At 40.9% G+C, this 26,153-nt stretch overlaps 1 protein-coding gene across 1 annotated transcript in view; it reads right to left on the bottom strand.

Annotated features, from left to right (window-relative positions):
* Positions 1-8,485: 8,485 nt before the first annotated feature.
* The window catches only part of RNF150 (ring finger protein 150), a 225,044-nt gene continuing 207,376 nt past the window's right edge, over positions 8,486-26,153 (bottom strand). The window contains exon 7 of the mRNA XM_010978921.3: positions 8,486-15,627. Coding sequence (XP_010977223.3) covers positions 15,509-15,627 — 119 coding nt within the window. The 3' untranslated portion in view covers positions 8,486-15,508. The remainder of the gene's footprint in view (positions 15,628-26,153) is intronic.

Below are 26,153 nucleotides of genomic sequence, written 5' to 3'. Positions count from 1 at the left end.
AGGCGTCAACACTGGTACATTACTATTAACTACAGTCCAGCCTTTTTTCAGACTTTTCTAGTTTTTCCCTGATGTCCTTTTCCTGTCCCAGGATCCCATCCTGGATACCACCTTACATTTCATTGTCATGTCTTCTTAGGCTCCTCTGGTCTCCAAGAGTTTCTGTGACCTAGTTTTCGATGATCTTGACCATTTTGAGAGGACTGGTCATTGATTTGGAAGCATGTCCTTCTGTGTGGACTTGCCTGATTTTTTAAAACCACGGCTCTACTGGGGTTATGTTAGGGGTTTGGGGAGGAAGACACAGAGCTAAAGTAACACTCTCTTCACCTCGCATATAGAGACACACTAGCAACATGACTTGTCACTGTTGAGGTTGGCTTTGATCATCTGGCTGAGGTAGTGTCAGATTTCTCCACTGCAAGGTCACTTTGTTGTGGTTGTTTTTAATTTAAACCTCTTCCCTCTTGTTTTAGGGACAGAGAAACTTGTCATCTTTCCCTTCAGACCAGGGAAGGCAGTGTAACGTGGTGGTGAAGAACAGCTTTCAGGAGCCAGAAGGACTTCCGTGTGTGAGGAATTTTGCTACTTACTACCTGTGTGATCTTGGACGCATTACTTCCTAAGCTTCCTTATTAGAAATCATAAAACGGGCATAATAACAGCACTTTCCTCAATGGATTATGGCAAAGGCCAAATGCATGATGCAAATAAAGCACTTACTGAGTGCCTGGTGCACCAACACGCAACTCACTCTACCACTCAAGTCCTCACCCTCATTACTGGCGTTAATGAGGGGCAGGGGTCGTAAACACTGAGCGTTTCTTTAAAGTCACTGTTGCGCTGGTTCTTCAGAGTCAATAGCAGCAATTCCTCAGCGTGTAGTTCTTTGCATTAATGTTCAGGCCTGGACTTGGGGCCTTTGGGCCAACAGGCTGTGCCCCTTGGAATTGTGGGACAAGGTGCTCTGGTTGTGGGCCTTTCCCTGTGGCCAGGCTGCGACGGACTAGTCATTAGTTCCTCTAGGGCCCTGAGGATACATCGTTGAGCCAACAGATATGGTGTGGCTGTAGCCCTGCCAGTCAGGTGAGGATTTTTCTGACACAGGGACAGGAGCTGTAGGCGGGGCTGGCGCATACAAGCCCCTGTGCATAGAGCATGAGGACAGCCTTGTTTATCCCTCCTCTACCTGCAAGCCAAATAGCTGTGGGCTGGAAAACACTTTCTGGATGAAATTCAGCCTCCTCCAAACCCATCGTCTTGAGACAGCTTGGCAGGGGCAGGGCATCTGGGCTGAGGAGTGGGGTTGGGGGCGGGACACGCAGCATTTCTCCTCTTTATCGAGAACCAAGGCCACCACTGGTCAACGTCTGTCCCAACTCCTTCTGGCAGGCATGTGTCTTCTAGGCTACCCACTGAGGTTTTCCTAGTTTATCTCTCCAGTGCACCCTGGTTTTGGGGCCAGGCTCCCTGATTCTGACTCTGCACTTTGTCCCCGTCCCCTGCAGCAGCAACACCATCCCTTCTTTTGGCTTGGTTTTGAACTGAGAAGAGTATTAAGGGTTGCTAAAAAAAAAAAAAACCCACACACACACAAAAACAACAAAAACCGAAAACCAAAATGTCATTCTAAGTGAAGTAAGTCAGAAAAAGAAAGAAAAATACCATATGATATCACTCATCTGTGGAATCTAAAAACAAAAAAGACTAATTTATATATAAAACAGAAACAGACTCACAGACATAGAAAACAAACTATGGTTACCAGTGGGAAGGGGATGGGAAGGGATAAATTGGGAGTTTGAGATTTGCAGATACTGACTGGTATGTATAAAACAAATAAGTTTATACTGTATAGCATAGGGAACTATATGAGATATCTTGTAGTAGCTTACGGTGAAAAAGAATACAAAAACAAATATATGTATATTCATGTATGACGGAAGCATTGTGCTGTACACCAGAAATTGACACAACATTGTAAACTGACTATACTTCAATTAAAAAAAAAAAAACCCAAAACAACAATGAAAGAAAATGACAGAAGTCACACGTGGCTCACAAAGCCTGAAATACTAACCTGGCTCTTTACGGAAAAAAAAAAAGGTGGATCATAGACCCTCAGGGATCAGCATATACACCCAGGGGGAGCTCCATATTTCGTCTTCAATTTCCCCCCTGGCTAGTACTTTCTTATCTCTTCTGGCTTCCAAGAATTTTTCTTACTTTCTCACCAATTTAGCTACTCATCTTAAAGGAGATTTTAAAATATTTTGTCCAATATTTTTAAGTGTTCTGCAGTTTGGAGGGTTTCTCTGGACACCTGGTCCCCCATAATATAGGAAAAAGAAGTCAAGCAAGTCCCATAGCTGGGGCTGGACGGGCAAGCTGTGGTCGGTGAGCCAGTTCTGGAAAGCACCACATCACAACTAATTTTATTTTGAAGGAGTGAGTGCAGAAAGTAATAACTCACTTTGGGATCTTAAGGCAAGGTGCTTTCTTGCACAGCTAAAATTAGACAGCCTTTCCTGGGGCTCCCCTTGTGGGTGTGCTTTTGCATCCATCCTATTTCTGTTTCCAGATGAGAATTGTTCCTGTGCAGGGAATGTTTCCTGACTATCCAACATCAATATAATAAAGCCCAACTTTCAGTTTTTCTTGCTTGCCATTCCTGAGATTTTTGAGCTATCTGGATGTGCCTGTCCATTTACGGAGGCAGCGTGTGCAGCCCAGGGATCCCTGGCGACCGGGTCAGGAAACAAGCTCTGGCCCTAACTCCGGCCCTAATGAATGTCCTCCTGCTTCTCCCGCTCCTTGTTTCAAATACAGAGAATACAAAAAGAGAGAAAAAGAAAGTGATATGAGACAAACGGACCTCTTTAAATTTTCCCTGTTGTGCGGAAAGGGCTGTGTGTCATTAGCCTGATGGGGAGGGAGTTTCGCTGGTGTAACATCAGGCCCAGGCCCAATTTTATTCCCTGGTCTAATGCTATGGTGTTCTTACATTCTGGAATTAACTTCCCTGCTCTCACATGTATTTATAGATGATGTTATTCCAAAGCTCTGAAGTATGTTTTTTTTTTCCCTTAGCAATTTGAGACCCTTGGCTCCCATTAGATCTATAAGTCCAATGACAGCTGTGTTGTGTGTACAGCTCTCATAGCAACCCAGGGCTCTGCCCGCCAATGAAAGCTGGCTCTGGTTTCTCCCCTGACTATTTAGTAAATGATCCTTAAGAACAAAGAAGGCAGGAATATTAGAGGGAGGCACAGATAGGAAGCCTAGGCTGTGTGTGTTGGGGGTGGTCATCACTACGATCAGACCTTCTGGCTGTTCCCACAGGGACAGGGTGGGAACATCTTCCACAACAGAAAGGTCTGAGGGCTTTGGGGAGTTTAATTGTCACCTTCCAGGGTGCCAGCAAATACAGGCTCCCATCAGTTGGAGATTTCGGTGGCATACCTACCTGTGCCATTCGGAGCATGTGACTGCAAATCAGTGAAGGGAGGTCTAAGCATAGGGAGCAGCCTTATGCCAACTGAGTTGATCTTGGGACTCTGCTGCTGAAGTTTTTGTCATATCCTGGAATGCATCCCCCAGAACACTTTCCCCAATTTGGGAGCACCTGGTGGATGGAGTCAGGAGGGGTGGCTTCTAGATCCTTGGTAAGAGCTTCACATCCCTAGATGTCTGCTACATTGGCCACAACAGGTTTCTGGGCAGATTAAAAACTCAACGGTGAAAAACTCAAAAGCTTCCCACTAAAATCTGGGACAAGACAAGGATGCCCACTATCACCACTCCTATTCAACATAGTCTTGGAAGTCCTAGCCACAGCAGTCAGGCAAGAGAAAGAAATAAAAGGGATCCAAATTGGAAAAGAAGAGGTAAAAATGTCACTATACGCTGACGACATGTTACTATATATAGAAAACCCTAAAAGGTCCACACAAAAACTACTAGAGCTGATCGAAAAATTCAGCAAGGTAGCAGGTTACAAGATTAACGTTCAAAAATCAGTTGCATTTCTTTACACTAACGATGAATCAACAGAAAAAGAAAGTAAAGAAATAATCCCCTTTAAAATAGCACACAAAGTAATAAAATACCTAGGAATAAATCTAACCAAGGAGGTAAAAGAATTATACACAGAAAACTATAAACCATTGATGAAGGAAATTAAAGAAGACTTAAAAAAATGGAAAGATATCCCATGCTCTTGGATTGGAAGAATCAATATTGTTAAAATGGTCACACTGCCCAAGGTAATCTACAGATTTAATGCAATTCCTATCAAATTACCCAGGGCATATTTCACAGAACTAGAACAAATCATAATAAAATTTATATGGAACCATCAAAGACCTAGAATTGCCAAATTTATATGGAACCATCAAAGACCTAGAATTTCTTTCTCTTTCTACTGAAGAGAAAGAAAGAGGCTGGAGGAATAACTCTCCCAGTCTTCAGACATTACTATAGAGCTACAGTCATCAAGACAGCATGGTATTGGTACAAAAACAGACATATAGACCAATGGAACAGAATAGAGAACCCAGAAATGAACCCACAAATTTTTGGTCAACTAATCTTCGACAAAGGAGGCAAGAACATACAATGGAATAAAGACAGTCTCTTCAGCAAATGGTGCTGGGAAAACTGGACAGCAGCATGTAAATCAATGAAGCTAGAACACTCCCTTACACCATACACAAAAATAAACTTAAAATGGATCAAAGACTTAAACATAAGACAAGATACAATAAACCTCTTAGAAGAAAATATAGGCAAAACATTATCTGACATACGTCTCAAAAATGTTCTCCTAGGGCAGTCTACCCAAGCAATAGAAATAAAAGCAAGAATAAACAACTGGGAACTAATGAAACTTACAAGCTTCTGCACAGCAAAGGAAACCATAAGTAAAACAAAAAGATAACTTACAGAGTGGGAAAAAATTTTTGCAAATGAAACCGACAAGGGCTTGATCTCCAGAATATATAAGCAGCTCATACGACTTAATAAGAAAAAACAAACAACCCAATCCAAAAATGGGCAGAAGACCTAAACAAGCAATTCTCCAAGGAAGACATACAAATGATCAATAGGCACATGAAAAAGTGCTCAATATCACTAATTATCAGAGAAATGCAAATCAAAACTACAATGAGGTATCACCTCACACCAGTCAGAATGGCCATCATTCAAAAATCCACAAATGACAAATGCTGGAGAGGCTGTGGAGAAAGGGGAACCCTCCTACACTGCTGGTGGGAATGCAGTTTGGTGCAGCCACTGTGGAAAACAGCATGGAGATTCCTCAAAAGACTAGGAATAGACTTACTGTATGACCCAGGAATCCCACTCCTAGGCATATATCCAGAAGGAACCCTACTTCAAAATGACACCTGCACCCCCATGTTCATAGCAGCACTATTTACAATAGCCAAGACATGGAGACAGCCTAAATGTCCATCAACAGATGACTGGATAAAAAAGATGTGGTACATTTATACAATGGAATACTATTCAGCCATAAAAACCAACAACCTAACGCCATTTGCAGCAACATGGATGCTCCTGGAGAATGTCATTCTAAGTGAAGTAAGCCAGAAAGAGAAAGAAAAATACCATATGAGATCACTCATATGTGGAATCTAAAAAACAAACAAACAAAGCATAAATACAAAACAGAAATAGACTCATAGACATAGAATACAAACTTGTGGTTGCCAAGGGGGTGGGGGGTGGGAAGAGATAGACTGGGATTTCAAAATTGTAGAATAGATAAACAAGATTATACTGTATAGCACAGGGAAGTATATACAAGATCTTGTGGTAGCTCACAGAGAAAAAAATGTGACAATGAATATATATATGTTCATGTATAACTGAAAAATTGTGCTCTACACTGGAATTTGACACAACATTGTAAAATGATTATAAACCAATCAAAAATGTTAAAAAAACCTGTGATAACAGAAGCATGAACAAAATTTAGTGCCTTCTAATGTGGCACAATCACTATTGGTACCAACAATCCCCTTAGAATACCTCCTGACCTAGAACTGGCCCGAGGGCCAAGCCTCCAGGGCACTGATGCTTTCCAGCCTCCCACAAGCAGTTTGCCATTTGGGTAGGAAGGAGCTCTGGGAGGCCAGAGGACTCAATATGGTTTGGCTTTTTTTTTTTTAATTGAAGTACAGTTGACTTATAATGCTGTTAATTTCAGGTGTGCAACAAAGTGATTCAGATATATATATATTCACCCTTTATTGTTTTCCATCATAGGTTATTACAAGCTATTGAATATAGTTCCCTGTGCTGTACTGTACAGTAGGTCTTTGACGTTTATCCATTTTACATATAGTAGTGTATGTATGTTAATCCCAAGCTCCTAATTTATCCCCGCCCCCTTCCCCTTTGGTGACCACAGTTTGTTTTCTATGTGAGTCTGTTTCTGGGTGTGGCCCTTGGAGAGGTGCCTGGCCAGATGGAAGGCTTCGATCAGAGGCTGAACTGCACCTGACACGTCCGACTCGGCCCTGTCCTCCAGTGGACATGTCAGCACCTTGGAAGGGCCGGACCCAGAGGCTCTAAGCCACACCAGGGCCTGCCAGTTCGACGTGGGGGATAACAATGAATAGAGGGCACCTCTCCCCTTTTCCATTTTCCTTTCCTACCTTCCGAGGTTGACAGCTCCCAGTTTTTAAAAATTCCCTTAACATTCCCTTGCTCATTTGAAGGCATTGCTGTTTAAAACCCTGTAGGGGTGTACAAATAAATATAAAGAAGGACCTGCCGCCACAGTGTAACCCCCTTGACTTGCCCACAGCGGCTCAGATGGAAGTGCTCAGTTTCTATCCAACGGTGCCTCAAGCTAATTCAGCAGCCCTTCTTATTCTGAGTTGCTCAAATTATTTTAATTCTTTCCCTTAGAGGAACAGAGCTAAGAAGAGGGCTTCGCACCTGGTACTTGACTTACCCGAGAGGAATAAAGAAGTTACTAAGATCTCCTGTCTCACTCTTTTAACATGATCGTGATTTAACGATAAACATCGATGTTTTATAATCCACAGGGCCACCTCTGGAACTCCAGGCGAGGCAACACAGTTGGAAAATATGGATGACACAAAACGCAAGCATCTGATTTCATTTTATTAAAAAACAAAACCAAACAAAATTTTGCAATGAAATTTCCTGGAATTCACAATCCTTTTCAAAGCTTCAGAGTTGCATTTTTTTTTTAAAAACCAGTACATAAGAACACGATTGCACTTATTTACAGGATAGTCATCTGTATAACAAAAATAGCCATGTTGTGCGATTGAACGTTTCCAACTATTGTCTTTAATATTTCATCACTAGCTGCATGAGACAAATGGTTTATGCTCTCCAAGCACATAGAGAATAGAATAAAGCAAAATAAAAGTCATGCCTCCCAATAGAAGACAAATCCCTTCAAAGACAGTTTTTCGAAACTTCTGTGTGTTTCAAGAGAGATATAAAGTGCTTTGGAAGGAGTAAGGTCTGTGCCTGAGGTGGGGAAGAAGGAAAGAGAGAGATTTACACAGAAAACAAAACAAAACAAAACAAAAACCCAGTAACTACACTGCCTTAACTAATCATTTAACTATGCCTGTGACTTTGGATAGAAGATGATGTTTGGGTAAAACAGCTACATAATTCACTATTAATTTTTTTTTTTTTTACAGTTAAGAGCTAACTGAAGTCCAAATAAAAAGTTACTCATGCAATGCCATGAGAAGTAACTTTTGTGATTTTGAGTCACACGGCAAATTAATCAAGGAAGCTCAGTCTCATGACCTGAATATGGAGAGGACGGGTAATACTGTGAGGGACTGCCGTGCGTGGGATCTGCAGACCTCGTGGGGCAGCGAAGTAAAGTCCTACCAGTGACATCATTTACTTTATACCAAAAGCACGTAATTCGTGTTTAAGAAGGAAAAAAAATAAATCCATCGGCGTTCTTGCTCGTTGGTAGATACTAGAGATTGATTTATGATGCCATGTCTGGATTATTTCAGAACAGTACATTCATTCTTTGTAGATTTTTTTTTCCAGAGGAAGTAATAATGTGCTATATACAAAGGGGCTAAAGTAAGCTGGGTTTTTCCTTTTCACATTATTGAACTGGTAATCTCTGGTCATGACCTGGAGTCCACAAAATCGGTGTCACTTAGATGCTGCTTGGGAGGCTCCCTGCATAATCATCCTCCCAGCTCGTGAACAATACCCATGGCCTTTCAGGAAATGAATGGAATGTAACTTCTCACAAGTACAAAATTACTTCAAGTTTTCTAAATATAAGGGACACCCCACTACAAAAGTAACCACCCCTCCCTCCCCCTCCCACATCTCTTTCTAATTATAAAACGGTACAACCATTTCAGATTACTAATGTGAAAGCAGGACGTAAATATATTATATGTACATGTACAAAACATGTCAGTATTTCACACCATTTACATTCATAAGAAAGAAGTCTGTTTATTGATCTTCTTTTGCAATTTGACAAGAAAAAAGGTCGAGATACGTTACAAAACAATTAGAGCACACAATTCCAGCCAGAGGCATCATCTTTTGCAAACAGAGCAAACACCATTTTCCCAACGTTTTGCAGAAGAAAGGGGCTGCTGACAGTGAGATCTTCCATGGGGTCCTCCTCCAACTTTTTAGGGTTTGTGACATCCCTTCCTCTTTTTGACAAACGTGGACCAAATTCTCAACTACTGAGGAAAGTGGATGATGAAAGGCAAATAAATAACCACTTGCTGAGGAAATGGGGACCCTGGTCAAATTAGCTGGCTGAAAGAATAATGGCGATAATTCCAGCAGAGGGCACCCTGCCCTCTTGCAATAACATCCAGCTGAACACCAGGTACCACCAGACGCCAACACAAACACAGACTGAAAAGTCCCTCTGTTGGGAGTCTTTCTTCCACGACTCTACTAGCTAGTTCAACAGGCAATAGTTTGGTATTTTCTTCAAATGAGTGGGATATGCTATAATTAACTAGCTCTTATACATGAAAATTCTTTGGCTATTTAAAAATCTTCACATTCTCAAAGAGAACAATATTCTGAGTTTGATAAAGCGCTAGGTTTGTCTAAAACTTTTGAGGGCAAAGGGGACTAAACACTAGACTTTCAAGATGGTATGGTACTAAGGCCATGGTGCTTTTTTTAAAAATTAAATTTCTGGATTTAATAAGGTCAGTCACCAGCCTGCAAGAGAAAACCCCTAAGGATGCACAGTTTGATTGGACCAAGCAAACCACCTTCACTTATTCTGATGAGAACATTGGGAGGAAATTAAACTAGTCGCTGGAAGAAACATGTGTCCATTTGGATGGTGATCAGTCTTTGGTTTATATAGTACACATGGTCCCCACATTTTCCGTAGTCCTCCGAGCCCTTCACTTCAGGAAGGATGACAAGAGCACAGCCATTCTACCAAGCAATGACTTTAAATAATTCAGGGTGAGCTCCCTTCACGGATTTTCCTCCTCCCTCTCTTCAGACATACAGAACCTCTTCAGAGATGTATATTCTTGCCTTATCATTATCCTCAACAAATATCAGGTGGCCAGAGAGAGAATGGCTTTGAATTAAGTGCAAACATCAACAGGTGCACAAGGATGAGGTCTTGCATCACGGAGATTCCTGAAGAAGCCACCTGATTATGAAGCACTCAAGGCAGGCAGAGTTCAGAGGGCAGTAAAGAGGTGTGAATGACCTCAGTGGGTCCTTAGTAGAATGAACAGGTTTGGAAATTAAAGGGCTAGATAATTTAGGGTCTCCATCCAGGATGTGGAATCATGTCTTGAGTTTTGGGATGATTAACTGAGTGTCATCAAAAAGGCTCAAAGTGGAACAATGTAGCTACAGCTTCATGGGTCTTCACAAATTATTATTCCTGTTACAATGGGCTTGGACTTGTGAGATGGGGAGGAGAGCAGGGAAAGGGAAGACGTAAGCGATGAGGAACTCCTACTTGCTTCTCAGAATTAATTTATTTTTCAGGTAATCCCAACTGCCTTTGCAACAGGAATGTTTAACTCATGAGCATTAAACTCCTTAAAACATACACATCCAAAAAAAAAAAAAAAACCCAAACCCAAAAAACAAGAACAGGCCAGCTTTGAAACTAGGGGTGAGCATCCAGGTTCATATCCTGCCATCCTCTTTTCTGACTTCCTGCAGTATCCTCATCACCTTTTAACAGCCATCATCAAATGTACTTTTCAGTCCCAGCCACATGAGTAGCATGGATGAGGGACTTCTGTGACACGGGACGCTGCACAAAGAGTTGTTGTCTCTCACTTTAAAGAAATACTTTCTTTTTGCCTCTTTTTATGTCTTAAGGAAGAAGTGGCCTCTCAGATCACTTCCGAAGAGCAAGCTCTTGCGCTAAGATGTTAGGAAGCAGGGGTGGACATCGGATCCAGTTCAGCCCACACGTTTTCCCAAGAAATCCTAATCCCGGGGCCGCTGGTGAACTAAGGGGGTCACAGCCGCTGGAGGTGGAAGATAATGGATTAGACAGCACTCTGCAATCCCTACCTTGCCATTGTTGGTGTAGGAGACTTTTCTGACAAGGAAGCCTTAGGGAAAAAAAAAGAGGCAATAGCTAGAGGCGGTCTGTAATAAAATTAGTGACATGAGAAGTGAAAAGGAGGCTGACTCCATTTCAGGGGAAGTTCATTTATAGCAAACTGACTCTCCTCCTCAGAAGTGCAGCTACAGACACTGCCACACAACACAAAGAGGAACACCGACAACAGTAACACCGGAAAACAATGGCAATCACAACCACGGTGACTCCACAGACCCAGGGCCACTAAGGGTTGTTTTTTTTCTGTCCTGAAAGATGGGAAAAGAATTTGTGTGTGTGTGTGTGTGCAAAGAAAGAGACGGGCAGTCAGGGAGAGCCCGAGATAGAGAGAGACACACCCTGACAAAAAAGGGAAAGAAATCAAAATGAGAGCATGTAAAAAAATGCTGCCAGAAACGGTCTCAGCGGCTCTACCTTACCACAGAGGGCTGGGTCCTCCCTCCACAGCGGGAGTGACTCTCTATCCCAGGTTTTCAGAAAGAGTTTTGATTTAATGAGATTTCTTTGTTTTCAGTCAAGGTGATGCATTCAATGGACAACGAAATGCCATTTTTTTTCTCCTCCTCTGTAAGAATTATCATCTGAATATGATGAACACGATGGGGACTAAAAGAGTCCCATGTGAGGCTCTCTGTCGTCATTTTTGGTTCTGAATGTGTGGCAGCTGCAGGGACGTCAAGCACTGACTGAAGGTACCACTGGGTACTTGGGTGACCAAATCCAGACGCATGAACATCCAGGATGTTTCCATCAGAATGAGGGAAGTGCTCAAAGCAAAACAAACAAACAAAAAAGCCTCTTTGGACAGAGATCTGCCTCCATGGTCACGAGCATGACTGTGTGATGTCAGAAAAGGCAGATGCCTTTGCTCCTTTTAATTTTCCACCTTCTCCAAACTCTCCATCTCTCCCTGCCTGGATGACGGAGCTGACATTCTAGGGGTGGCAGGTCTCCAAACCCTGGAGACGAGATCAATATTTAGATGCTTTATTCATGATCAGGGCTCAGTTCTTCCCAAAGGGACCAGCCACACAGGAGGTAGTGATTCCCAGAGGTGACTAAATTATTGTGGAGGAAATGGAAATGCTCCTTCTCTTGACCACAGCCTGGGGGTGACAGCAAGATGCCCCGTTCCCAACTGAGAGCTGGCGTCTGAGTTGCAGGTGGTCACAATTCACCAACTAGAGGCCCGACAGTCACAAGCCCCAAAGGCTTCTCAGTAAGTCTGCACAAAGTCTTGTATTTGGAGTGGAGATGTACCTTCCCACTTTTCCCTCCCAAATCCGGGCATTTTAGCTACAGGTGTGGCGCTAGGGGGCACTGGGACTGGGAGACCTTCTGCCAATCAGGAAGAAGGCCGACGGGGAGCGGGGGTCAAGTTGGATCACTAGAGTCTGGAAGAATTCTCTTTGGCTTCTGAGTGCCACACATCAGCCTAACGGTTTGTCAGAGAAGGGAGGGATATAATTTTGTCTCAGTACCAAATCAATATGGCATGTGTGTTTTTTAAAAAAAAACAACCAGTCAAGGAAGCAACAGTAAATGGTCATGGTCTTGCAGTTAGAAAGTTCAAGCAAAAAATTTGAAAAAGGGTGGCCGGAGTGCTTATTCATTATCAAAGAAATGGACCTGGGGGCCTCTCATTAGGCCACTGGGGTGGAGTCCAGTTGTCTCTGGAGGTAATTCAGTTTTAACCTTTTTTCCCTGTAAGTGTCAGGGAACCTTGCGAGAATCCTGGAGCGGCTCCAGCCCCACACTGTCCAGTAGGGAGCCATGAGCCACACGTAGCTATGAACTGTTGGAGAAATTGCAAGTCCAAACAGAGATGTGTGTGAGTGTAAGACACCTGTTGCATCTAGATGACGTAGCACAAAAAAAGAATGTCAAGTAATTCATAACATGTGGAAACAATAATAATATTGGGTTAAATACATGTATTATTAAAATTGCTTTTACCTGTTTCGGCTCGCTTTTTGCAGTGTGGCCAGCAGAAAGTTTAAACTTGGATATGTGACTTGCACTCTATTTCTATTGGACTGGGCTGGTCTAGACACTACGGGGAAATACACATCAAATCTGCACATTCTTTGAGGGGGTTCCCGCACTGTCTGGGAGCTGCAGGGCCCCAGGGCAGAGTTTCTTCTTTGGGGGAAGGTGCTGAAGAAGGCTGTGGGGAAAGGGCTGTTTCCTTTTTTTTTTTTTTGGAACCCTTCCATACCAATTAACATTTTATTTTTAAACTACCAAAACCACAGGAAAACTCTTCAGAAACAAACTTTCGTTAAAGGAGAAGCTTCTAGGCTCAGGGAGTTTGCAGCAGCACCTCCTTGGGGTCAGGCCCACAGGCCTCAGATCGGCCTCCTGGGTCTCTCATCATCTACGCAGCATCCTACAGGGGCTGCCGCAGCCACAGCACATACACAGCCAACTCCTGCTTCACCTGGTCCCCGGCAGGAGGAGCTGACACCCATCAATCCAAAAGGCATTTTCTCTTTGGGCATAGAATACCACATGTCTTTTACTGTTGATTTCTTCTTCTAATTCCACTTGACTTAAGTTAATACCAACTTTTGTTTTGGGCAAAGCTACTGAAGGCGGGGTAGGTGGTGCAGGCCTTTGCTGACCGAGAAAAAGAAGTATTTTGAGATGAAGAATTCCACCCTGAGAACTAGGATTTGAAGGTATCCAGAGATGGCAAACTCTGTGACTACGTGGGGTTTTAAGCCAAGGCAAAACCAAACGACTCCTACTTGGACTTAAAACGCCAGTCATTTGGACAGTCCTTCTCAGCAACACAGGAGTGCCAGATCTCAAAGGCTGTTTGTTTCTGTTACATGTCAAGAAACTCTGCCTCCCCAAGGTAGAAAGTCTGCTATATGTCATCACCATCAGCACAAAACAGATCCTCCTGGCAACATGCTCATTAGTGGTCCTAAGACCAGAAAGAGCCTTGGGCATAATCTTGTTAAACTCCCTCGCTTTGCAGATGGAGAAGTCTAGCCCTCCTGACTCCAGATTCGGTGCTGTCTTCCTTCCTCCCTGGCTGTAGATCCTGGATTTCATTACAGGAAGTATTGGACTCCTAGCGAGATGTGACATTTCTGAAGGTGATAATCATTTTCCTTGCCTTGCTGCCTACTTAGAAAGCATCAAATAGGAACTCGTTAAAGCTGGTGGTAAAAGAGCCACCAGTGGGTTCCCGTGATGTACACGGAAATGTTTCTGCAGGCAGCGGGGTTTTTCCAGCAGAACCAAACTCTGTTTTTAGATGAGTATGAGTGTAGCGAGGTGGAAGGGCCTCCTCAAATACGTAAATACCTCGGCGAGAGAAGCTTTCTTTCCTAGGGAACCCACACAGCGGCATGGCTTTTCACAGATGACGAGGTGACCCCTCTGATGGTCCAGAGAAACGAGTCACCCTGCCTTAGTCATCTCTGCATCTGGAGAGTCTAAATGTATTACAAAATTTCCCACTGAAAAAATAGCACATCTCTGTCATAGTTACAAAAAAAGAATAACAACATAAACAGTTTAAAAACACCCATGGGTTTTAGAATTCCTTTGATGCCCCCTTTCCTTTCCTTCTGACTTTCTCTCTCTCAATCAGGAGAAACTTGACTTCAACAATTCCTGTGCTGAACTTTTTAGATCAAATCGTTTATCAAATCACACCTCCCCCTAACTTGGTATCCAGACGCACTCAGGGGTGCCCCGGGAAGCAACCTCCTAAGGATTTACCTAAATCCTTCAAGGTCTGGTGAGGTTTACCAGAAGTGTGCTGGAATGAAGGGAAGACCTGAGTGCTGCTGCAGCCCCTGCTCTGTTGGATCCAAAGATGACTGGATCTTTTCTAAAACTTCCATCTCCTGCAGAACCCACTCGTGGAGGTAACAAAAGAAGACTGTAGTAGCCTTGGGGAAACCAGTGCAACAGATCCTTTGCTTTCAGGAAGAGCGTGTGGTATCTGGTTTTAAAACCGGGTTTGCAGTCCCAGCAACCGACAAGCCGTACAGTCACAAAGAAAGGTGCTAATGCCCTGGAGGGGCCTTGTGAGTTCAGAATTTCAGCCAAAGACTGTAAGGCTCAGATGAATTGAAATGCCCCCTAGAACTGCCTTCTCACGTCACGTGGGTCCCTAACTGAACCTGGCAAGTGGAAGCCAGCAAGAAGGAGCTGAAAAAAAAAAAAAAAACGAGGAGTGGCCTCAGCAGATTCAGAGCTTGGTGTTGGGGGTCTCTGGCAGCTGGGATTTTCAAGATCCATGTGAAAGAATTTAGATTCTAAACGAAAGCTGGCCTTAGACTCTTTCAGGGTGCCGAGGCACTTCCCAAAGCCATGCACACTTCATGCTGAGAGGTCAAGGCCGTTAATCTCAGAGATGGAACACAAATGGGGCTGGTGCTTCCAAACAGAACTCTGTACAAAAGCTGGAGTGAATCAAAGGGAGAACAAAGGAGTGGACATAAAGTAAACTACACACAGACCTTAAAAAGAAACTACCAAGAAATCAACAACATTCCCCAAATAGGAAAACAAGATCTGGAAAAAAAAAACTGAAATGAAACTAAGAAGCCCTAAAAGTGTCCCTTCAGTCTGTTTTAGGAACTTCCAAAGTGTGTGTCTACAAGACATGGGAGAGAAAATCAGCTTTCAGCTTCCAAGGTGCCAAGGCCATGGGCTGTTGAGGAGATGGAGAAACTGCATCCTGATGAACGTGACTTTGGATATTGCTTTTCGGTACCTTTCTTGAGTGGAGCGCCCTGGAGTTGTCAAAGTGCTCTGGAGGTGCGTGTGCCTCGTCCAACTTTGGGGCGCTTCTCCCTTCCTTCCCCTGGGGTCCCACCATCCCTTTCTTCCAGATCTGCCATTTCAGGATTTCACCTCCTCGCAGTCTTGGTCAGTGGAAAGTTCTACATCAGAAAGTCCAACCTCCATCGCCATAATCAGTGAGATGTCAGAATCACTGCTTACCGCTGCCTCCTGCTCACCTGGGGGGAAAAGCAAAGTTCACAGTGAACATAGAGCTGTGTCTTCAGAGGCTGATGATTTCAATACAATTGCCTTTAATAATATTTCACTGAAGCCCAAGAGAAGGAATTAGGAAAACTGGCTAATTTGAAAAAAAAATCTAGTTAGAGCCTTTTCTCTCTATGCCCCCAAATAAATTCTAAATAAAAAGTTAAATGTAAACAAAATAAACTAATGAAGCTAGAAGAAAATGTATCTTACAAGTATATACCTAAGTAGGAAACAGTAGCTCTAATATCTCTAAGTAGGGCAGGAATTTCTGTTTGGAAAAACGATTGATCAAGCCACAGAAGAAAAGATTGATAAATGTGTGTGAAAATTTAGAAACATAAAAAACATGAAAAATAAGCTCAAAGGCATATATCACACCAGGAATATTTGTAAAACAAATTCACAGAGGATTATATTCTTAACATATAGAGAGCTTTTAAATAAACGAGAAAAACTGAATCCAACTCTTAGTTAGAAAAATGGGTAAAGGTTACTGTTACACCATTCACAGAAGAGTGTAACATAAATGACCAATAAACATCAGGTAAAAACGAGCAACTCCTTTTTGTTTATGAAATTTTCACTCTTTAAAAAAGAGTGTATTACAGTTCAGGGTATACTGAGGGAAGTACTGTGATCAACTGTACTCAGATGTGAAATTTTCACCCAGTAACTTCATTTCCAGAATGTTTTGTAGAGAATATAATAAGAGCTTCAAGAATATTCATTTAAGGAATAAAGAACAGCAGCAAAACACTGCAAATAACAAAGCCCAACAATAAAAAAAAATCTCGTAAACTAGGTCACTTCTAAAAGACAGTCTCCTGGTTATAATCGTTAAAGTGATGGTTCCAAAGAGTTTGTAGTTACAGAAGAAAATGTTCACGGTATGCTGTTAAGGGAAAATAGAAGTATTCACAGCTTTATGTACAGTGAAGTCGACAGAGAAAGTTAGCCAGAAGCAGAAAAGCCAAAAATACTAATAAGAATTGTCTCAAGTTTGGGATTTATAATCACTTTCTTTTCTTTAAAAAAAAATTCAGTTTTACTCCTAAACTAAAATCTAGTCAGTTTACAATGTTGTGTCAATTTCTGGTGTACAGCATAATGTTTCAGTCATGCACATACATACGTATATTCCTTTTCAATTTTCCGTATAGGTTGTGACAAGATATTGAATATAATTCCCTGTACTATACAGTATAAACTTATTGTTTATCTATTTTATATACAGTAGTTAGTGTCTGCAAATCTCGAACCCCCAATGTGTCCCTTCCCACCCTTTTCCCCTCCAGTAACCGTAAGTTTGCTCTCTATGTCTGTAAGTCTCTGTTTTGTAAGTAAGTTCATTTGCGTCTCTTTTTTTCGATCCCGCATGTAAGTGATATCATATGGTATTTTTCTTTCTCTTTCTGGTCAAGACACAACTATCGAGTCCCTGCTATGTGCTAAGGATTGTGCTAACTGTAGGGATATAGGTAAGAGTGAGAGAATTCCGGTCCCCAAGGAACTTACTATCCAGTGGGCAGGCAGTCCACTGACTTGTCAATTACAACCCAACGGGATAAGCACTTTCCTGGAAAATGTACCTGGTATTATAGCAGAAGGTAAGGGGCATACATAACTATTTGCTGAGGCAAAGAAGGCTTCCCAAGGGTGTGATATTTAAACAAACTCCTATAGGATAACTTAGCCAGACGAATGAGAAGGATGCATCTCTTAAGCACTAGCAATAGCATTACAGATGACTGGAGGTGATAGGCAGTCTTGTGCAGATAGACATCAGACTGTATTTAACTATGACTGGGATGCAGAGGCAAGCTAGGGAGTATGAACAGGGGAGGCTGGGGAGCTCAGCTGCTTAAAAGGCAGCTTTAAAACCAGCAGATCTTGTATGTTCCATTACCTTACAGACGAAACACACAATTAAAAGACCAACAAAATATCTAAGGACTAAAGAATGCTGATAATTATCATACTTTTGCTCTCATAATCACTGAGATAATTTATTTCATGTTGAGATGCAGTTAAGAAAAATATATGAGTTTCATGAGGGACAGTAAACTCTTCAGATGTTTAAGAGGAGACAACAGAGAACTAGCAAAGAACTCGAGTCTTAAGAATTCGTTTTAGAGAAATGAGGTGTTTCACAGGGATAGACCCAACCTAAAGACTGAGATCTGATATGTTTCCTAGACCCACAAGTGTACGAAGTTCATAGTAATGTAGACAGGTCAATGGCTAGAATAAAACACTGGAAGCAGATCTTGGAAGATAGTCATATTTAGTACTTGAAAATGGTGGATATTCAACAAATATTCCATAAAACCAGTCATTTAGATAAGAGTGTAACTGGATCCCTGCCTCACACCTTATACATTCTAGGCTGGCTGAATACCTATATCTGTATATCTGTATCTGTATCTGTATCTGTATCTGTATCTGTACTTATAGTCCATCCTTATTTTGTGTGTGTGCACTTCCTTCCCATTTATCCTCCTCTCCAGAGCCATCATCTGGTACCTTCCATCCCTGAGCCTTGGGGAATTTTTGATGCAAACCGGGATGGTTCTCCCCTTCCTCACGGCTGCTGTGCACTTGCTTTCTCAGCAGGGCTGTGGCTTGCTGTAGTCCAGGCTGCACTCAGCATCACCAAGAAGAAGCTTTCATTCTGGAGTCAGTGAGCAGTGGCCACTGGATTTGGACAGGACACAACATGCCCAGCCAGACAAAAGGGTTTGGTCTGATTTTTAGGTCCATTAAGTCATCAACTCTTTATTCCCTTTTTTCCCAGTTGCCCAAATTTTGTTACTGTCTCTTCTTACATTTTACCCATCCATGTTAGTTCATGCCTCACAAAATCCCTTTGCTATAGTTTATGTGGGGTTTTAGGAGGGACTGGAAGTTATTTCATGTGTTCAACCCACTCTTTTTACTCAGTGCTCTCCTTAAGCATCACTTTTACAATGAGAAAATTATATACTTAAAGTTATATTTATGAGAAGTGGGAGCCTGTCTTACTCTTTAGGAGATTGTATTCTAGTCTCAGCTATAAGTAACTACACATGTTACTTGGTATAAGTCACTTTCTCCTCTAGGGCTGAAGTTTAATTGCCCATAAAATGAGAGTTTGGATTAGATATCTTAGAGTCTTTTTCAGCTGTTATAGTTTATTCATGTATAGGTTGATGCCAACCTAGCACAGTGCCTCCCTCATACAGGGTGTGTTCTCAATAAGTAGTTTATCGAATTACCACTGAGAAATGAAGTTGCAAGTCTTTCTTTTTTCATAACGTTTCAAATTGTTGTTTTCTATTTAAAAACTTTTTGCTTAATCAAAAAGAAAGTCTGCTTATTGTATATTTAGTACAAGTATGTACTAAATGGGAGAATTCACTACTTTGAGGTGAAATGAAAGCTAAAAGAGCTAAGGATATGGAAGTGTCCGTCAAAAGATTAATGGATAAAGAAGATATATACATATATAGAATACTACTACAACAGAATACTACTCAGCCATAAAAAAGAAGGAAATTTTGCCTTTTGCAGCAATGTAGATGGACTTGGAGGGCATTATACTAAAAAAAAAATGTCAGACAGAGAGAGACAAATACTGTACAATATCATTTACATGTAGAATCTAAAAAATACAACAAATGAGTGAATATAACAAAAAAGAAGCAGACTCACAGATATAGAGAACAAACTAGTGGTTACCAGTAGGGAGGAGGGGGGCAATACAGGGGTGGGTGAGTGGGAGGTACAAACCATTGGATGTAAGACAGGCTCAAGGATACATTGTACAGCACAGGGAATATGGACAATATTTTGTAGTAACTGTAAATGGAATGTAACCTTTAAAACTTGTATATAAAATTAAAAAATTTAAAAAGTGAGAGCTATATTGTAGATATATAATCTCCTCCTCCTCCTCCTTCTTGTTTTTTGGGCAATAGTCCAGGAATCAGTTCAGCTCACAAGAAGCCAAAAATTTCAGCTCACAACTAAATGGTAAGCCAACCAAAGAGCTCATCATGGAGTGGTTTTATTACTCTCAGATAGGCCTGGTACAGAAAGGAGGCACAGATAAGAGCTGACTTAGAGTTCTAGAGCAATAGCTCACAGCACCTGCAAATTCCCACCTTCACACCTGTCTTCTCAGCTACCAGCCTCAGCAGATTTCATGGATTCATTCTCGCCATGGTGTTTTCTAAATCGGAATGTGTGAATTGAAAGAAAAAAGGGCTGTGGGGACTGCTGTAACTATGGGCTGCTGAATTCATGATGCTATTTTGGAAATTGACTGTCCTGCACAGCTCGAGGCAAAGACGAGGTCAGATCAATAAAAATAGAGATTTGCCAAAAATGGTTCCACTTCCATGATGTGACATTGCATCAACCACAGTATCTAATCATTTTCCATTTTAAAACTTAAAAAAGTGATCTGAAGGCATTTGGAATTGTTCTTTACTCTGTCCTAGGTTTTTATTGAACTTGGTTTGTTTGATAATTTTTAAAAGCAGGAATGTGTCCTTTAATCAAGGCAGAGGCTTTACTTTGAGGCCGTAATAATACAAATCAAAATGCTGTCACTGAAACATTTAGAAGGTTCCCTATAGATAGTACTAATTGGGCAAAGTAACTATTAATAATATAAATATTTACTAAAATTTATCTTCTCCCCTGAGAAAGCTAATACAAAACTCATGCAAAAATAACAATGGCCTCTACTGAATTCTTAACGACAACTCTTTGATGTAAATATTACTATTCTTGTTTTACAGATGAAAAGAAAAAACCTCTTAGTCCATTTGACACAGTAGTATAATACCTACTTGACACATTTTCTTTCTTGGTTTCATGCATTGTAAAGACATTGAGAGAATTTAAACAGGGAGTAATATGATCTGCTTAATATTTTAAAAGATAATTCTTGCTGTTAAGTGAAGAACAGATTGGTATGACAAAGGGTAGAGGTAATCCAGAAGAAACTACTGCAGCAAAAGAGGTGAAACACGGTGGCGGCTTGTTGTAATAGGAATGGAGGTAAGAGGACAAACTGAAGTAATCTTTAAGTTTTTATTACTTTTTAATTTTTATACAATTTTAAAGGTTACTTTCCATTTATAGTTATTACAAAAGATTGGCTATATTCCCAGTACATCTTTGAGCCTATCTTATACCCACAGTTTGTACCACTCATTCCTCTACCCCCATATTGCCTACCACTCCCCACTGGTAAACACTAGTTTGTGCTCTGTTTGTAAGTCTGCTTCTTTTATGTTATATTCACTCGTTTGTTGTATTTTTTAGATTACACATATAAGCAATATCATATAGTATTTATCTCTCTCTGCCTGACTTATTTCATTTAGCATAATGCCCTCCAAGGCCATCCACATTGCTACAAATGGCAACATTTTGTTCTTTGTTATGGCTGAGTAGTATTCCACTGGAGATATCTATCTATCTATATAACTATCTATATTTATATCTATATCTCACACCTTCTTTATCTATTCATCTGTTGGACACTTAGGTTGCTTCCATGTCTTGGCAATTGTAAATAGTGCTGCTATGAACATTGGAGTGCATGTATCTTTTTGAGTTAGTGTTTTTGGTTCCTTTGGATATATACCCAAGAGTGGAACTGCTGGGTCACATGGTAGTTCTATTTTTGATTTTTTTTTGAGAAACCTCCATCCTGTTTTCCACAGTGGCTGCACCAACTTACATTCCCACCAACACTGTACAAGGGTTCCCATTTCTCCACATCTTTGCCAACATTTGTTATTTGTCTTCTTTCTGATGATGCATTGAAATAATATTTTAGAAGGAGGATATAAGAGAAAGGAGGAAGTAACTCCCATATGTATTGAGCAACATGGGTACCACTTACTGAGCTGGAGAAACTGGAGGACGAACAGGTGGGGATAGATCAAAGTTCAGTTTTGTGTATGCTGTGTTTGAGCTGCCTGTAAGATGTCCAAGGGAGACGGCAATTGGCAGCCAGATATAGGAGTCTGGAGTTTAGAGGCGAGGCCATGACTATCATTAAATTTCGGAGGCTTCACCATAACGAAGGTATTTTAAACCACGTGAGTAGATGAGGTTTTCTAGAGACTGCAGAGAGAGAAGATAACGCCAGGGGCAGAGCTCCTGGGAATAGCAAAAACTAGAGCCAGAGACTCAAACAGGTGCCCCCACCATAATTTGTTTGGCTCACACAATGTCTTTTTTTTTTTTTAATGTGAATTAGTTACCAATATTTAAAAGTCAAGCTGTTTTACATACAAAATTGAAATTTATCTTGGAAAAAGCAGTATCCAGCAATATATGTTCAATTCCCGGATGGAAATCCCTGGGGGAACCCGAGTGAACGCTGCCCCACCTAGCTCAGGGCACAGAGGCTCATGGCCACCACAGCCATCCAGCAGTCTCTGCACTGGTTCACATACTTGCTTGGCCAGTGCAGGCATCTGAGTTTGAAGTCTCACATTTAGGGAGAGAGCAGATGAATAGCAGAGGGGGGTCCCAGATAAACTGCAAATAGACAGGCAGAGTAAAAGAATATTGTGTCATTGATTAACTTCCTTCTTTTCTTTTAGATACATTCTGCTTTTTTTTTCCCACCTCCTTTATAGGCACAGACTCAAAATTTTAAATCCGTACCCAAGAAAATGAGATACCATATTACTGAATTGGTTGGGGTGGATTTAAAGACTGATCCCAAATCATCTAATTCTCAGCCTTGAATCTCGTCATTGCAGTTACAGAGCATCTGATTAGATGGTGAGCAGAAAGCACTCTGTTTTAAATGGAGCTTTGTGACTTATTTTATTGACCCATAACTACTACTTTCATATATTTCTACATTTAATTCTAAGTAAAATCCATCAGTAGCCTTCTTGTGGTTAACCAAAACAATTCTTAGTGGTGGGGTTTGTTTTATTAATTCCACTTAGTCTGTAAATTATTAATATCTTTGGTCTATTCCTTTCCTCTTAAATACATAAAATGTTACCTAAAGTGTCATAGGTTTTCCTTCTACACTGTTCGTAGGAATGTAAATTGGTGCAGCCACTATGGAGAACAGTATGGAGATTCCTCGAAAAACTAAAAATAGAGTTGCCATATGATCTAGTAATCCCACTCCTGGATACGTATACAGAAAAGATGAAAACTCTAATTGGAAAAGATACATGCATCCCAATATTCTAACAGCACTATTTGCAATAGCTAAGATATGGAAGCAACCTAAATGTCCATTGACAGATGAATGGATAAAGAAGTTGTGGTATATTTATACAATGGAATACTCAGCCACAAAAAAGAATGAAATAATGCCATTTGCAGCAACTAGATAGACTTAGAGATTATCATATTAAGTGAAGTAAGTCAGACAGAGAAAGACAAATATCATTTGATGGAGTCTAAAAATGATACAAATGAACTTATTTACAACATGGAAACAGACTCACAGACATAGAAAACAAATTTATAGTTACCAAAAGGGAAAGGAGTGGGGAGGGATAAATTAGGAGTTTGGGATTAGCTGATACAAACTACTATATATAAAATGGATAAAAAACAAGGTCCTACTGTAGAGCACAGGAAACTATATTCAATATCTTGTAATAACCTGTAATGAAAAAGAATATGAAGAAGAATAATATGTATGTGTATAACTGAATCACTATGCTGTACACCAGAAACTAACACAACACTATGAATCAACTATACTTCAATTAAAAAAAATAAGAGTCACAGGTTTCCCTGTATAAAATGGACATTGCACAGTTGTAGTTCCACTGTGGTTTGTATAACTGTCCATAATGGGCCTGGCTTAACGTTCCCTCCAACCCGCGACCTGTCCTGTCTGGTCTCTGGGGCATGCAAGTCCTGTCTTTCTCACTTTCCTGGCTCAGCCCCATCCATTGTCAGTGTTCCCATTTCAGAGCCCCATGCAATCCTTCACAAGTAGGAAGCACTTGGTAAATGTCTGCAGCGGTGCAAATGAACTGAAGTTCCTCTCTGGACACATACATAGGGCATCAGGTTTTGTATTTTATTAACTAATCACAATATTGGTGCCTGCTGAGTACTTAGTATATGCCAGGGACTATGCTAAGTACTTTAAATAGATTGTCTAATTTAATAGTCACAGTTTACCTATGACATAAGAAGAATTATTATTTCTATTTTCAAGTGATAAAACTAAGGCTCAGAAAGGCTCAGATAAAAATCTTTGGAGCTTACATGGTAGTAAGAGTTGGATCCAGAATTCACACAGATGTGGGTCTGTCTGACACTGGAGTCCATGAACCTGATCATATCTACTCTTCAGAGCTGAGATTCCTAGCCTGAAGACTACTGGACTTGCAGGGGAGTCCAGGTACCTAAAATTACCTACTTTTATGGTTATGTGCATATATGCATTTTTCTGGTCAGAGGGTTGCTTTTATCAGATTTTCACAGAAACCAGAAAAGGCTAAGAAGTATCCACTTAAGAGGTTCTGCAACCTGGGTGAGTGGACACGTTGCTGGATTCAACAAGCATGGCTTGGTTTTTTAAAAAAAATGTGTATTTTGGTTTACATTTCACTGACTATGTGTTTTACTAACTTGACAGGATGATTTTCATATGCAGTCACTGCTTTCCTAGTTAATTGTTTCTATATGATGGTTATTCAAAGTGAAAGCAGAAAATTATCCTTCCCAGAATGAGGTTTGATATTTACTCTACGGCCTGACTTATGAAAGGAGGCATAGAGCTGTAGCAGGCTGGAATAAGCCCTCTCTGTTACGAATTAACAAACACTGCCCTCAGAATAAGTGTTCGCTGTGTTGAGAGAAAATGAGGGGGTGATGAATATAGTTCCCCAGGTGTCCTGATTCTCCAGGAGGTTTGGTGGACACATGCTCAGAGCTGTTCTGCATCACAGAAAAGCTTATTTCCCCCATGTACTGGAAAAACAAGTTTTCAAAGAAAAACAGCATCCTTCTGTCCACTGATCCTGATGCTTATCTTCTTGAACATAGGACATCGTTTCCAATCACCCTGTATTACACAAAAGCATCACAGGAAAGACACACAACCAGACTGGCCAACTTACAATGTTGCTATCTTTTCATTTCTTTTCAGGATTAAAGTTTCTTAGGGCTGGGGCACTGCAGATCTATTTCCCCGCCGTGTCTTAGTGGGGAAGTTAATTCGATTCCAAATGCAGAGTGTTTTTAATAAGAAAGTGTGTTCCTTTCACATGTGTTCCTTACTTTTGCCTCTTTTGCTTAGAATTTCTCAGGAGATAACTTCTGATTTGGTTTAAATTTTCCTCCTTATGAGTGGCTTTTGCTGTGACGATGGTAAGCCTTTTGGGTCACTTTCTTTAGAGGCTGTGCAATAATGTTAATAATAATAGCTGTGTCAGGCATTGCAATTACATATGTCCTGCATATCATCTTCACAGCGATGCTCTGGATAGGTGTATGATCAACCTCATGACTGCTTCACATTTTACAGGTGAAGTCAACTTGTCCAAGGTCAAGAACATAGAAAGGGGCAGAAATGGAATCTCAACCCAAGTTGGTGCTCTTGACAGCTGCGCTATTCTGCGATGGCAGAGCTGTTAGACTTCTGCTTGGCTGCTAAGTTGTTCCCATAAACAATGCTCGGCCACCTTAGAGAACCAAGCCTTCTAGGCTTACAACATAAATTCAGACATTGGGCCAAATGACCCCTAACAGTTGTCCAGCTTCAACTGGCACTTTTGTCTTTCAAAATTCTTTCTCCATAATTATTTTTTTGCGGAGGGGTGGGGATTAGGTTTATTTATGTATTTGTCTTAATTTTTTTAAATAGAGGTACTGGGGATTGAACCCAGGACCTTGTGCATGCTAAGCACATGCTCTACCACTGAGCTACACCCACTCCCCATGTTCCATAATTATAAATAAAAAACATGGTGAGCTCAAATCAGGAAAATTTTTTATCACCTGGGGAGGTTTAAAGCATTGATTTCATTCTGACTTAGTAAAGGAGAATTTCCTGGAAGTTTATACATTAAATTAGATCACAACTTACGATTTCACTCTGCTTTTCTCTCTTCATCACTGGTTTTCTTTCCCTGTGCCACTTCACCCAGCAGGAGAAAGATTTTCTCCAATTGCTCAGACTCCTTATGATTTCACTAACAATTCATTCATTGAGTAATTCCTTACTAAGTGTTGAAAGAAAGGACAATGTGATTTTGGCATTAGTTTTACGTTAGTTTTTGCAGGAAAGAAGGCATAATCTAGTGAATATGCATGTTGTTAACAGTTATTTTACAATTCCTAGTTAACACTACCTACAGAAAATCTTAAGCATTAAGCATAGTATCTGTTATATGGAAGGCTCTCCATAAATGTGACTATGACTGGAATGAAAAACGAGTAAAAAAGGGAAAGCTACCAGATGGATTTAGAGAGACAGGCAGATACCACGCAGACATCT

This window comes from Camelus dromedarius, chromosome 1 (genome assembly GCF_036321535.1).
Source record: "Camelus dromedarius isolate mCamDro1 chromosome 1, mCamDro1.pat, whole genome shotgun sequence".
NCBI classification, from domain to species: Eukaryota; Metazoa; Chordata; class Mammalia; order Artiodactyla; family Camelidae; genus Camelus; species Camelus dromedarius.
The sequence above is the reverse complement of the archived record's forward strand: the minus strand, read 5'-3'. Positions and strand labels throughout refer to the sequence as shown.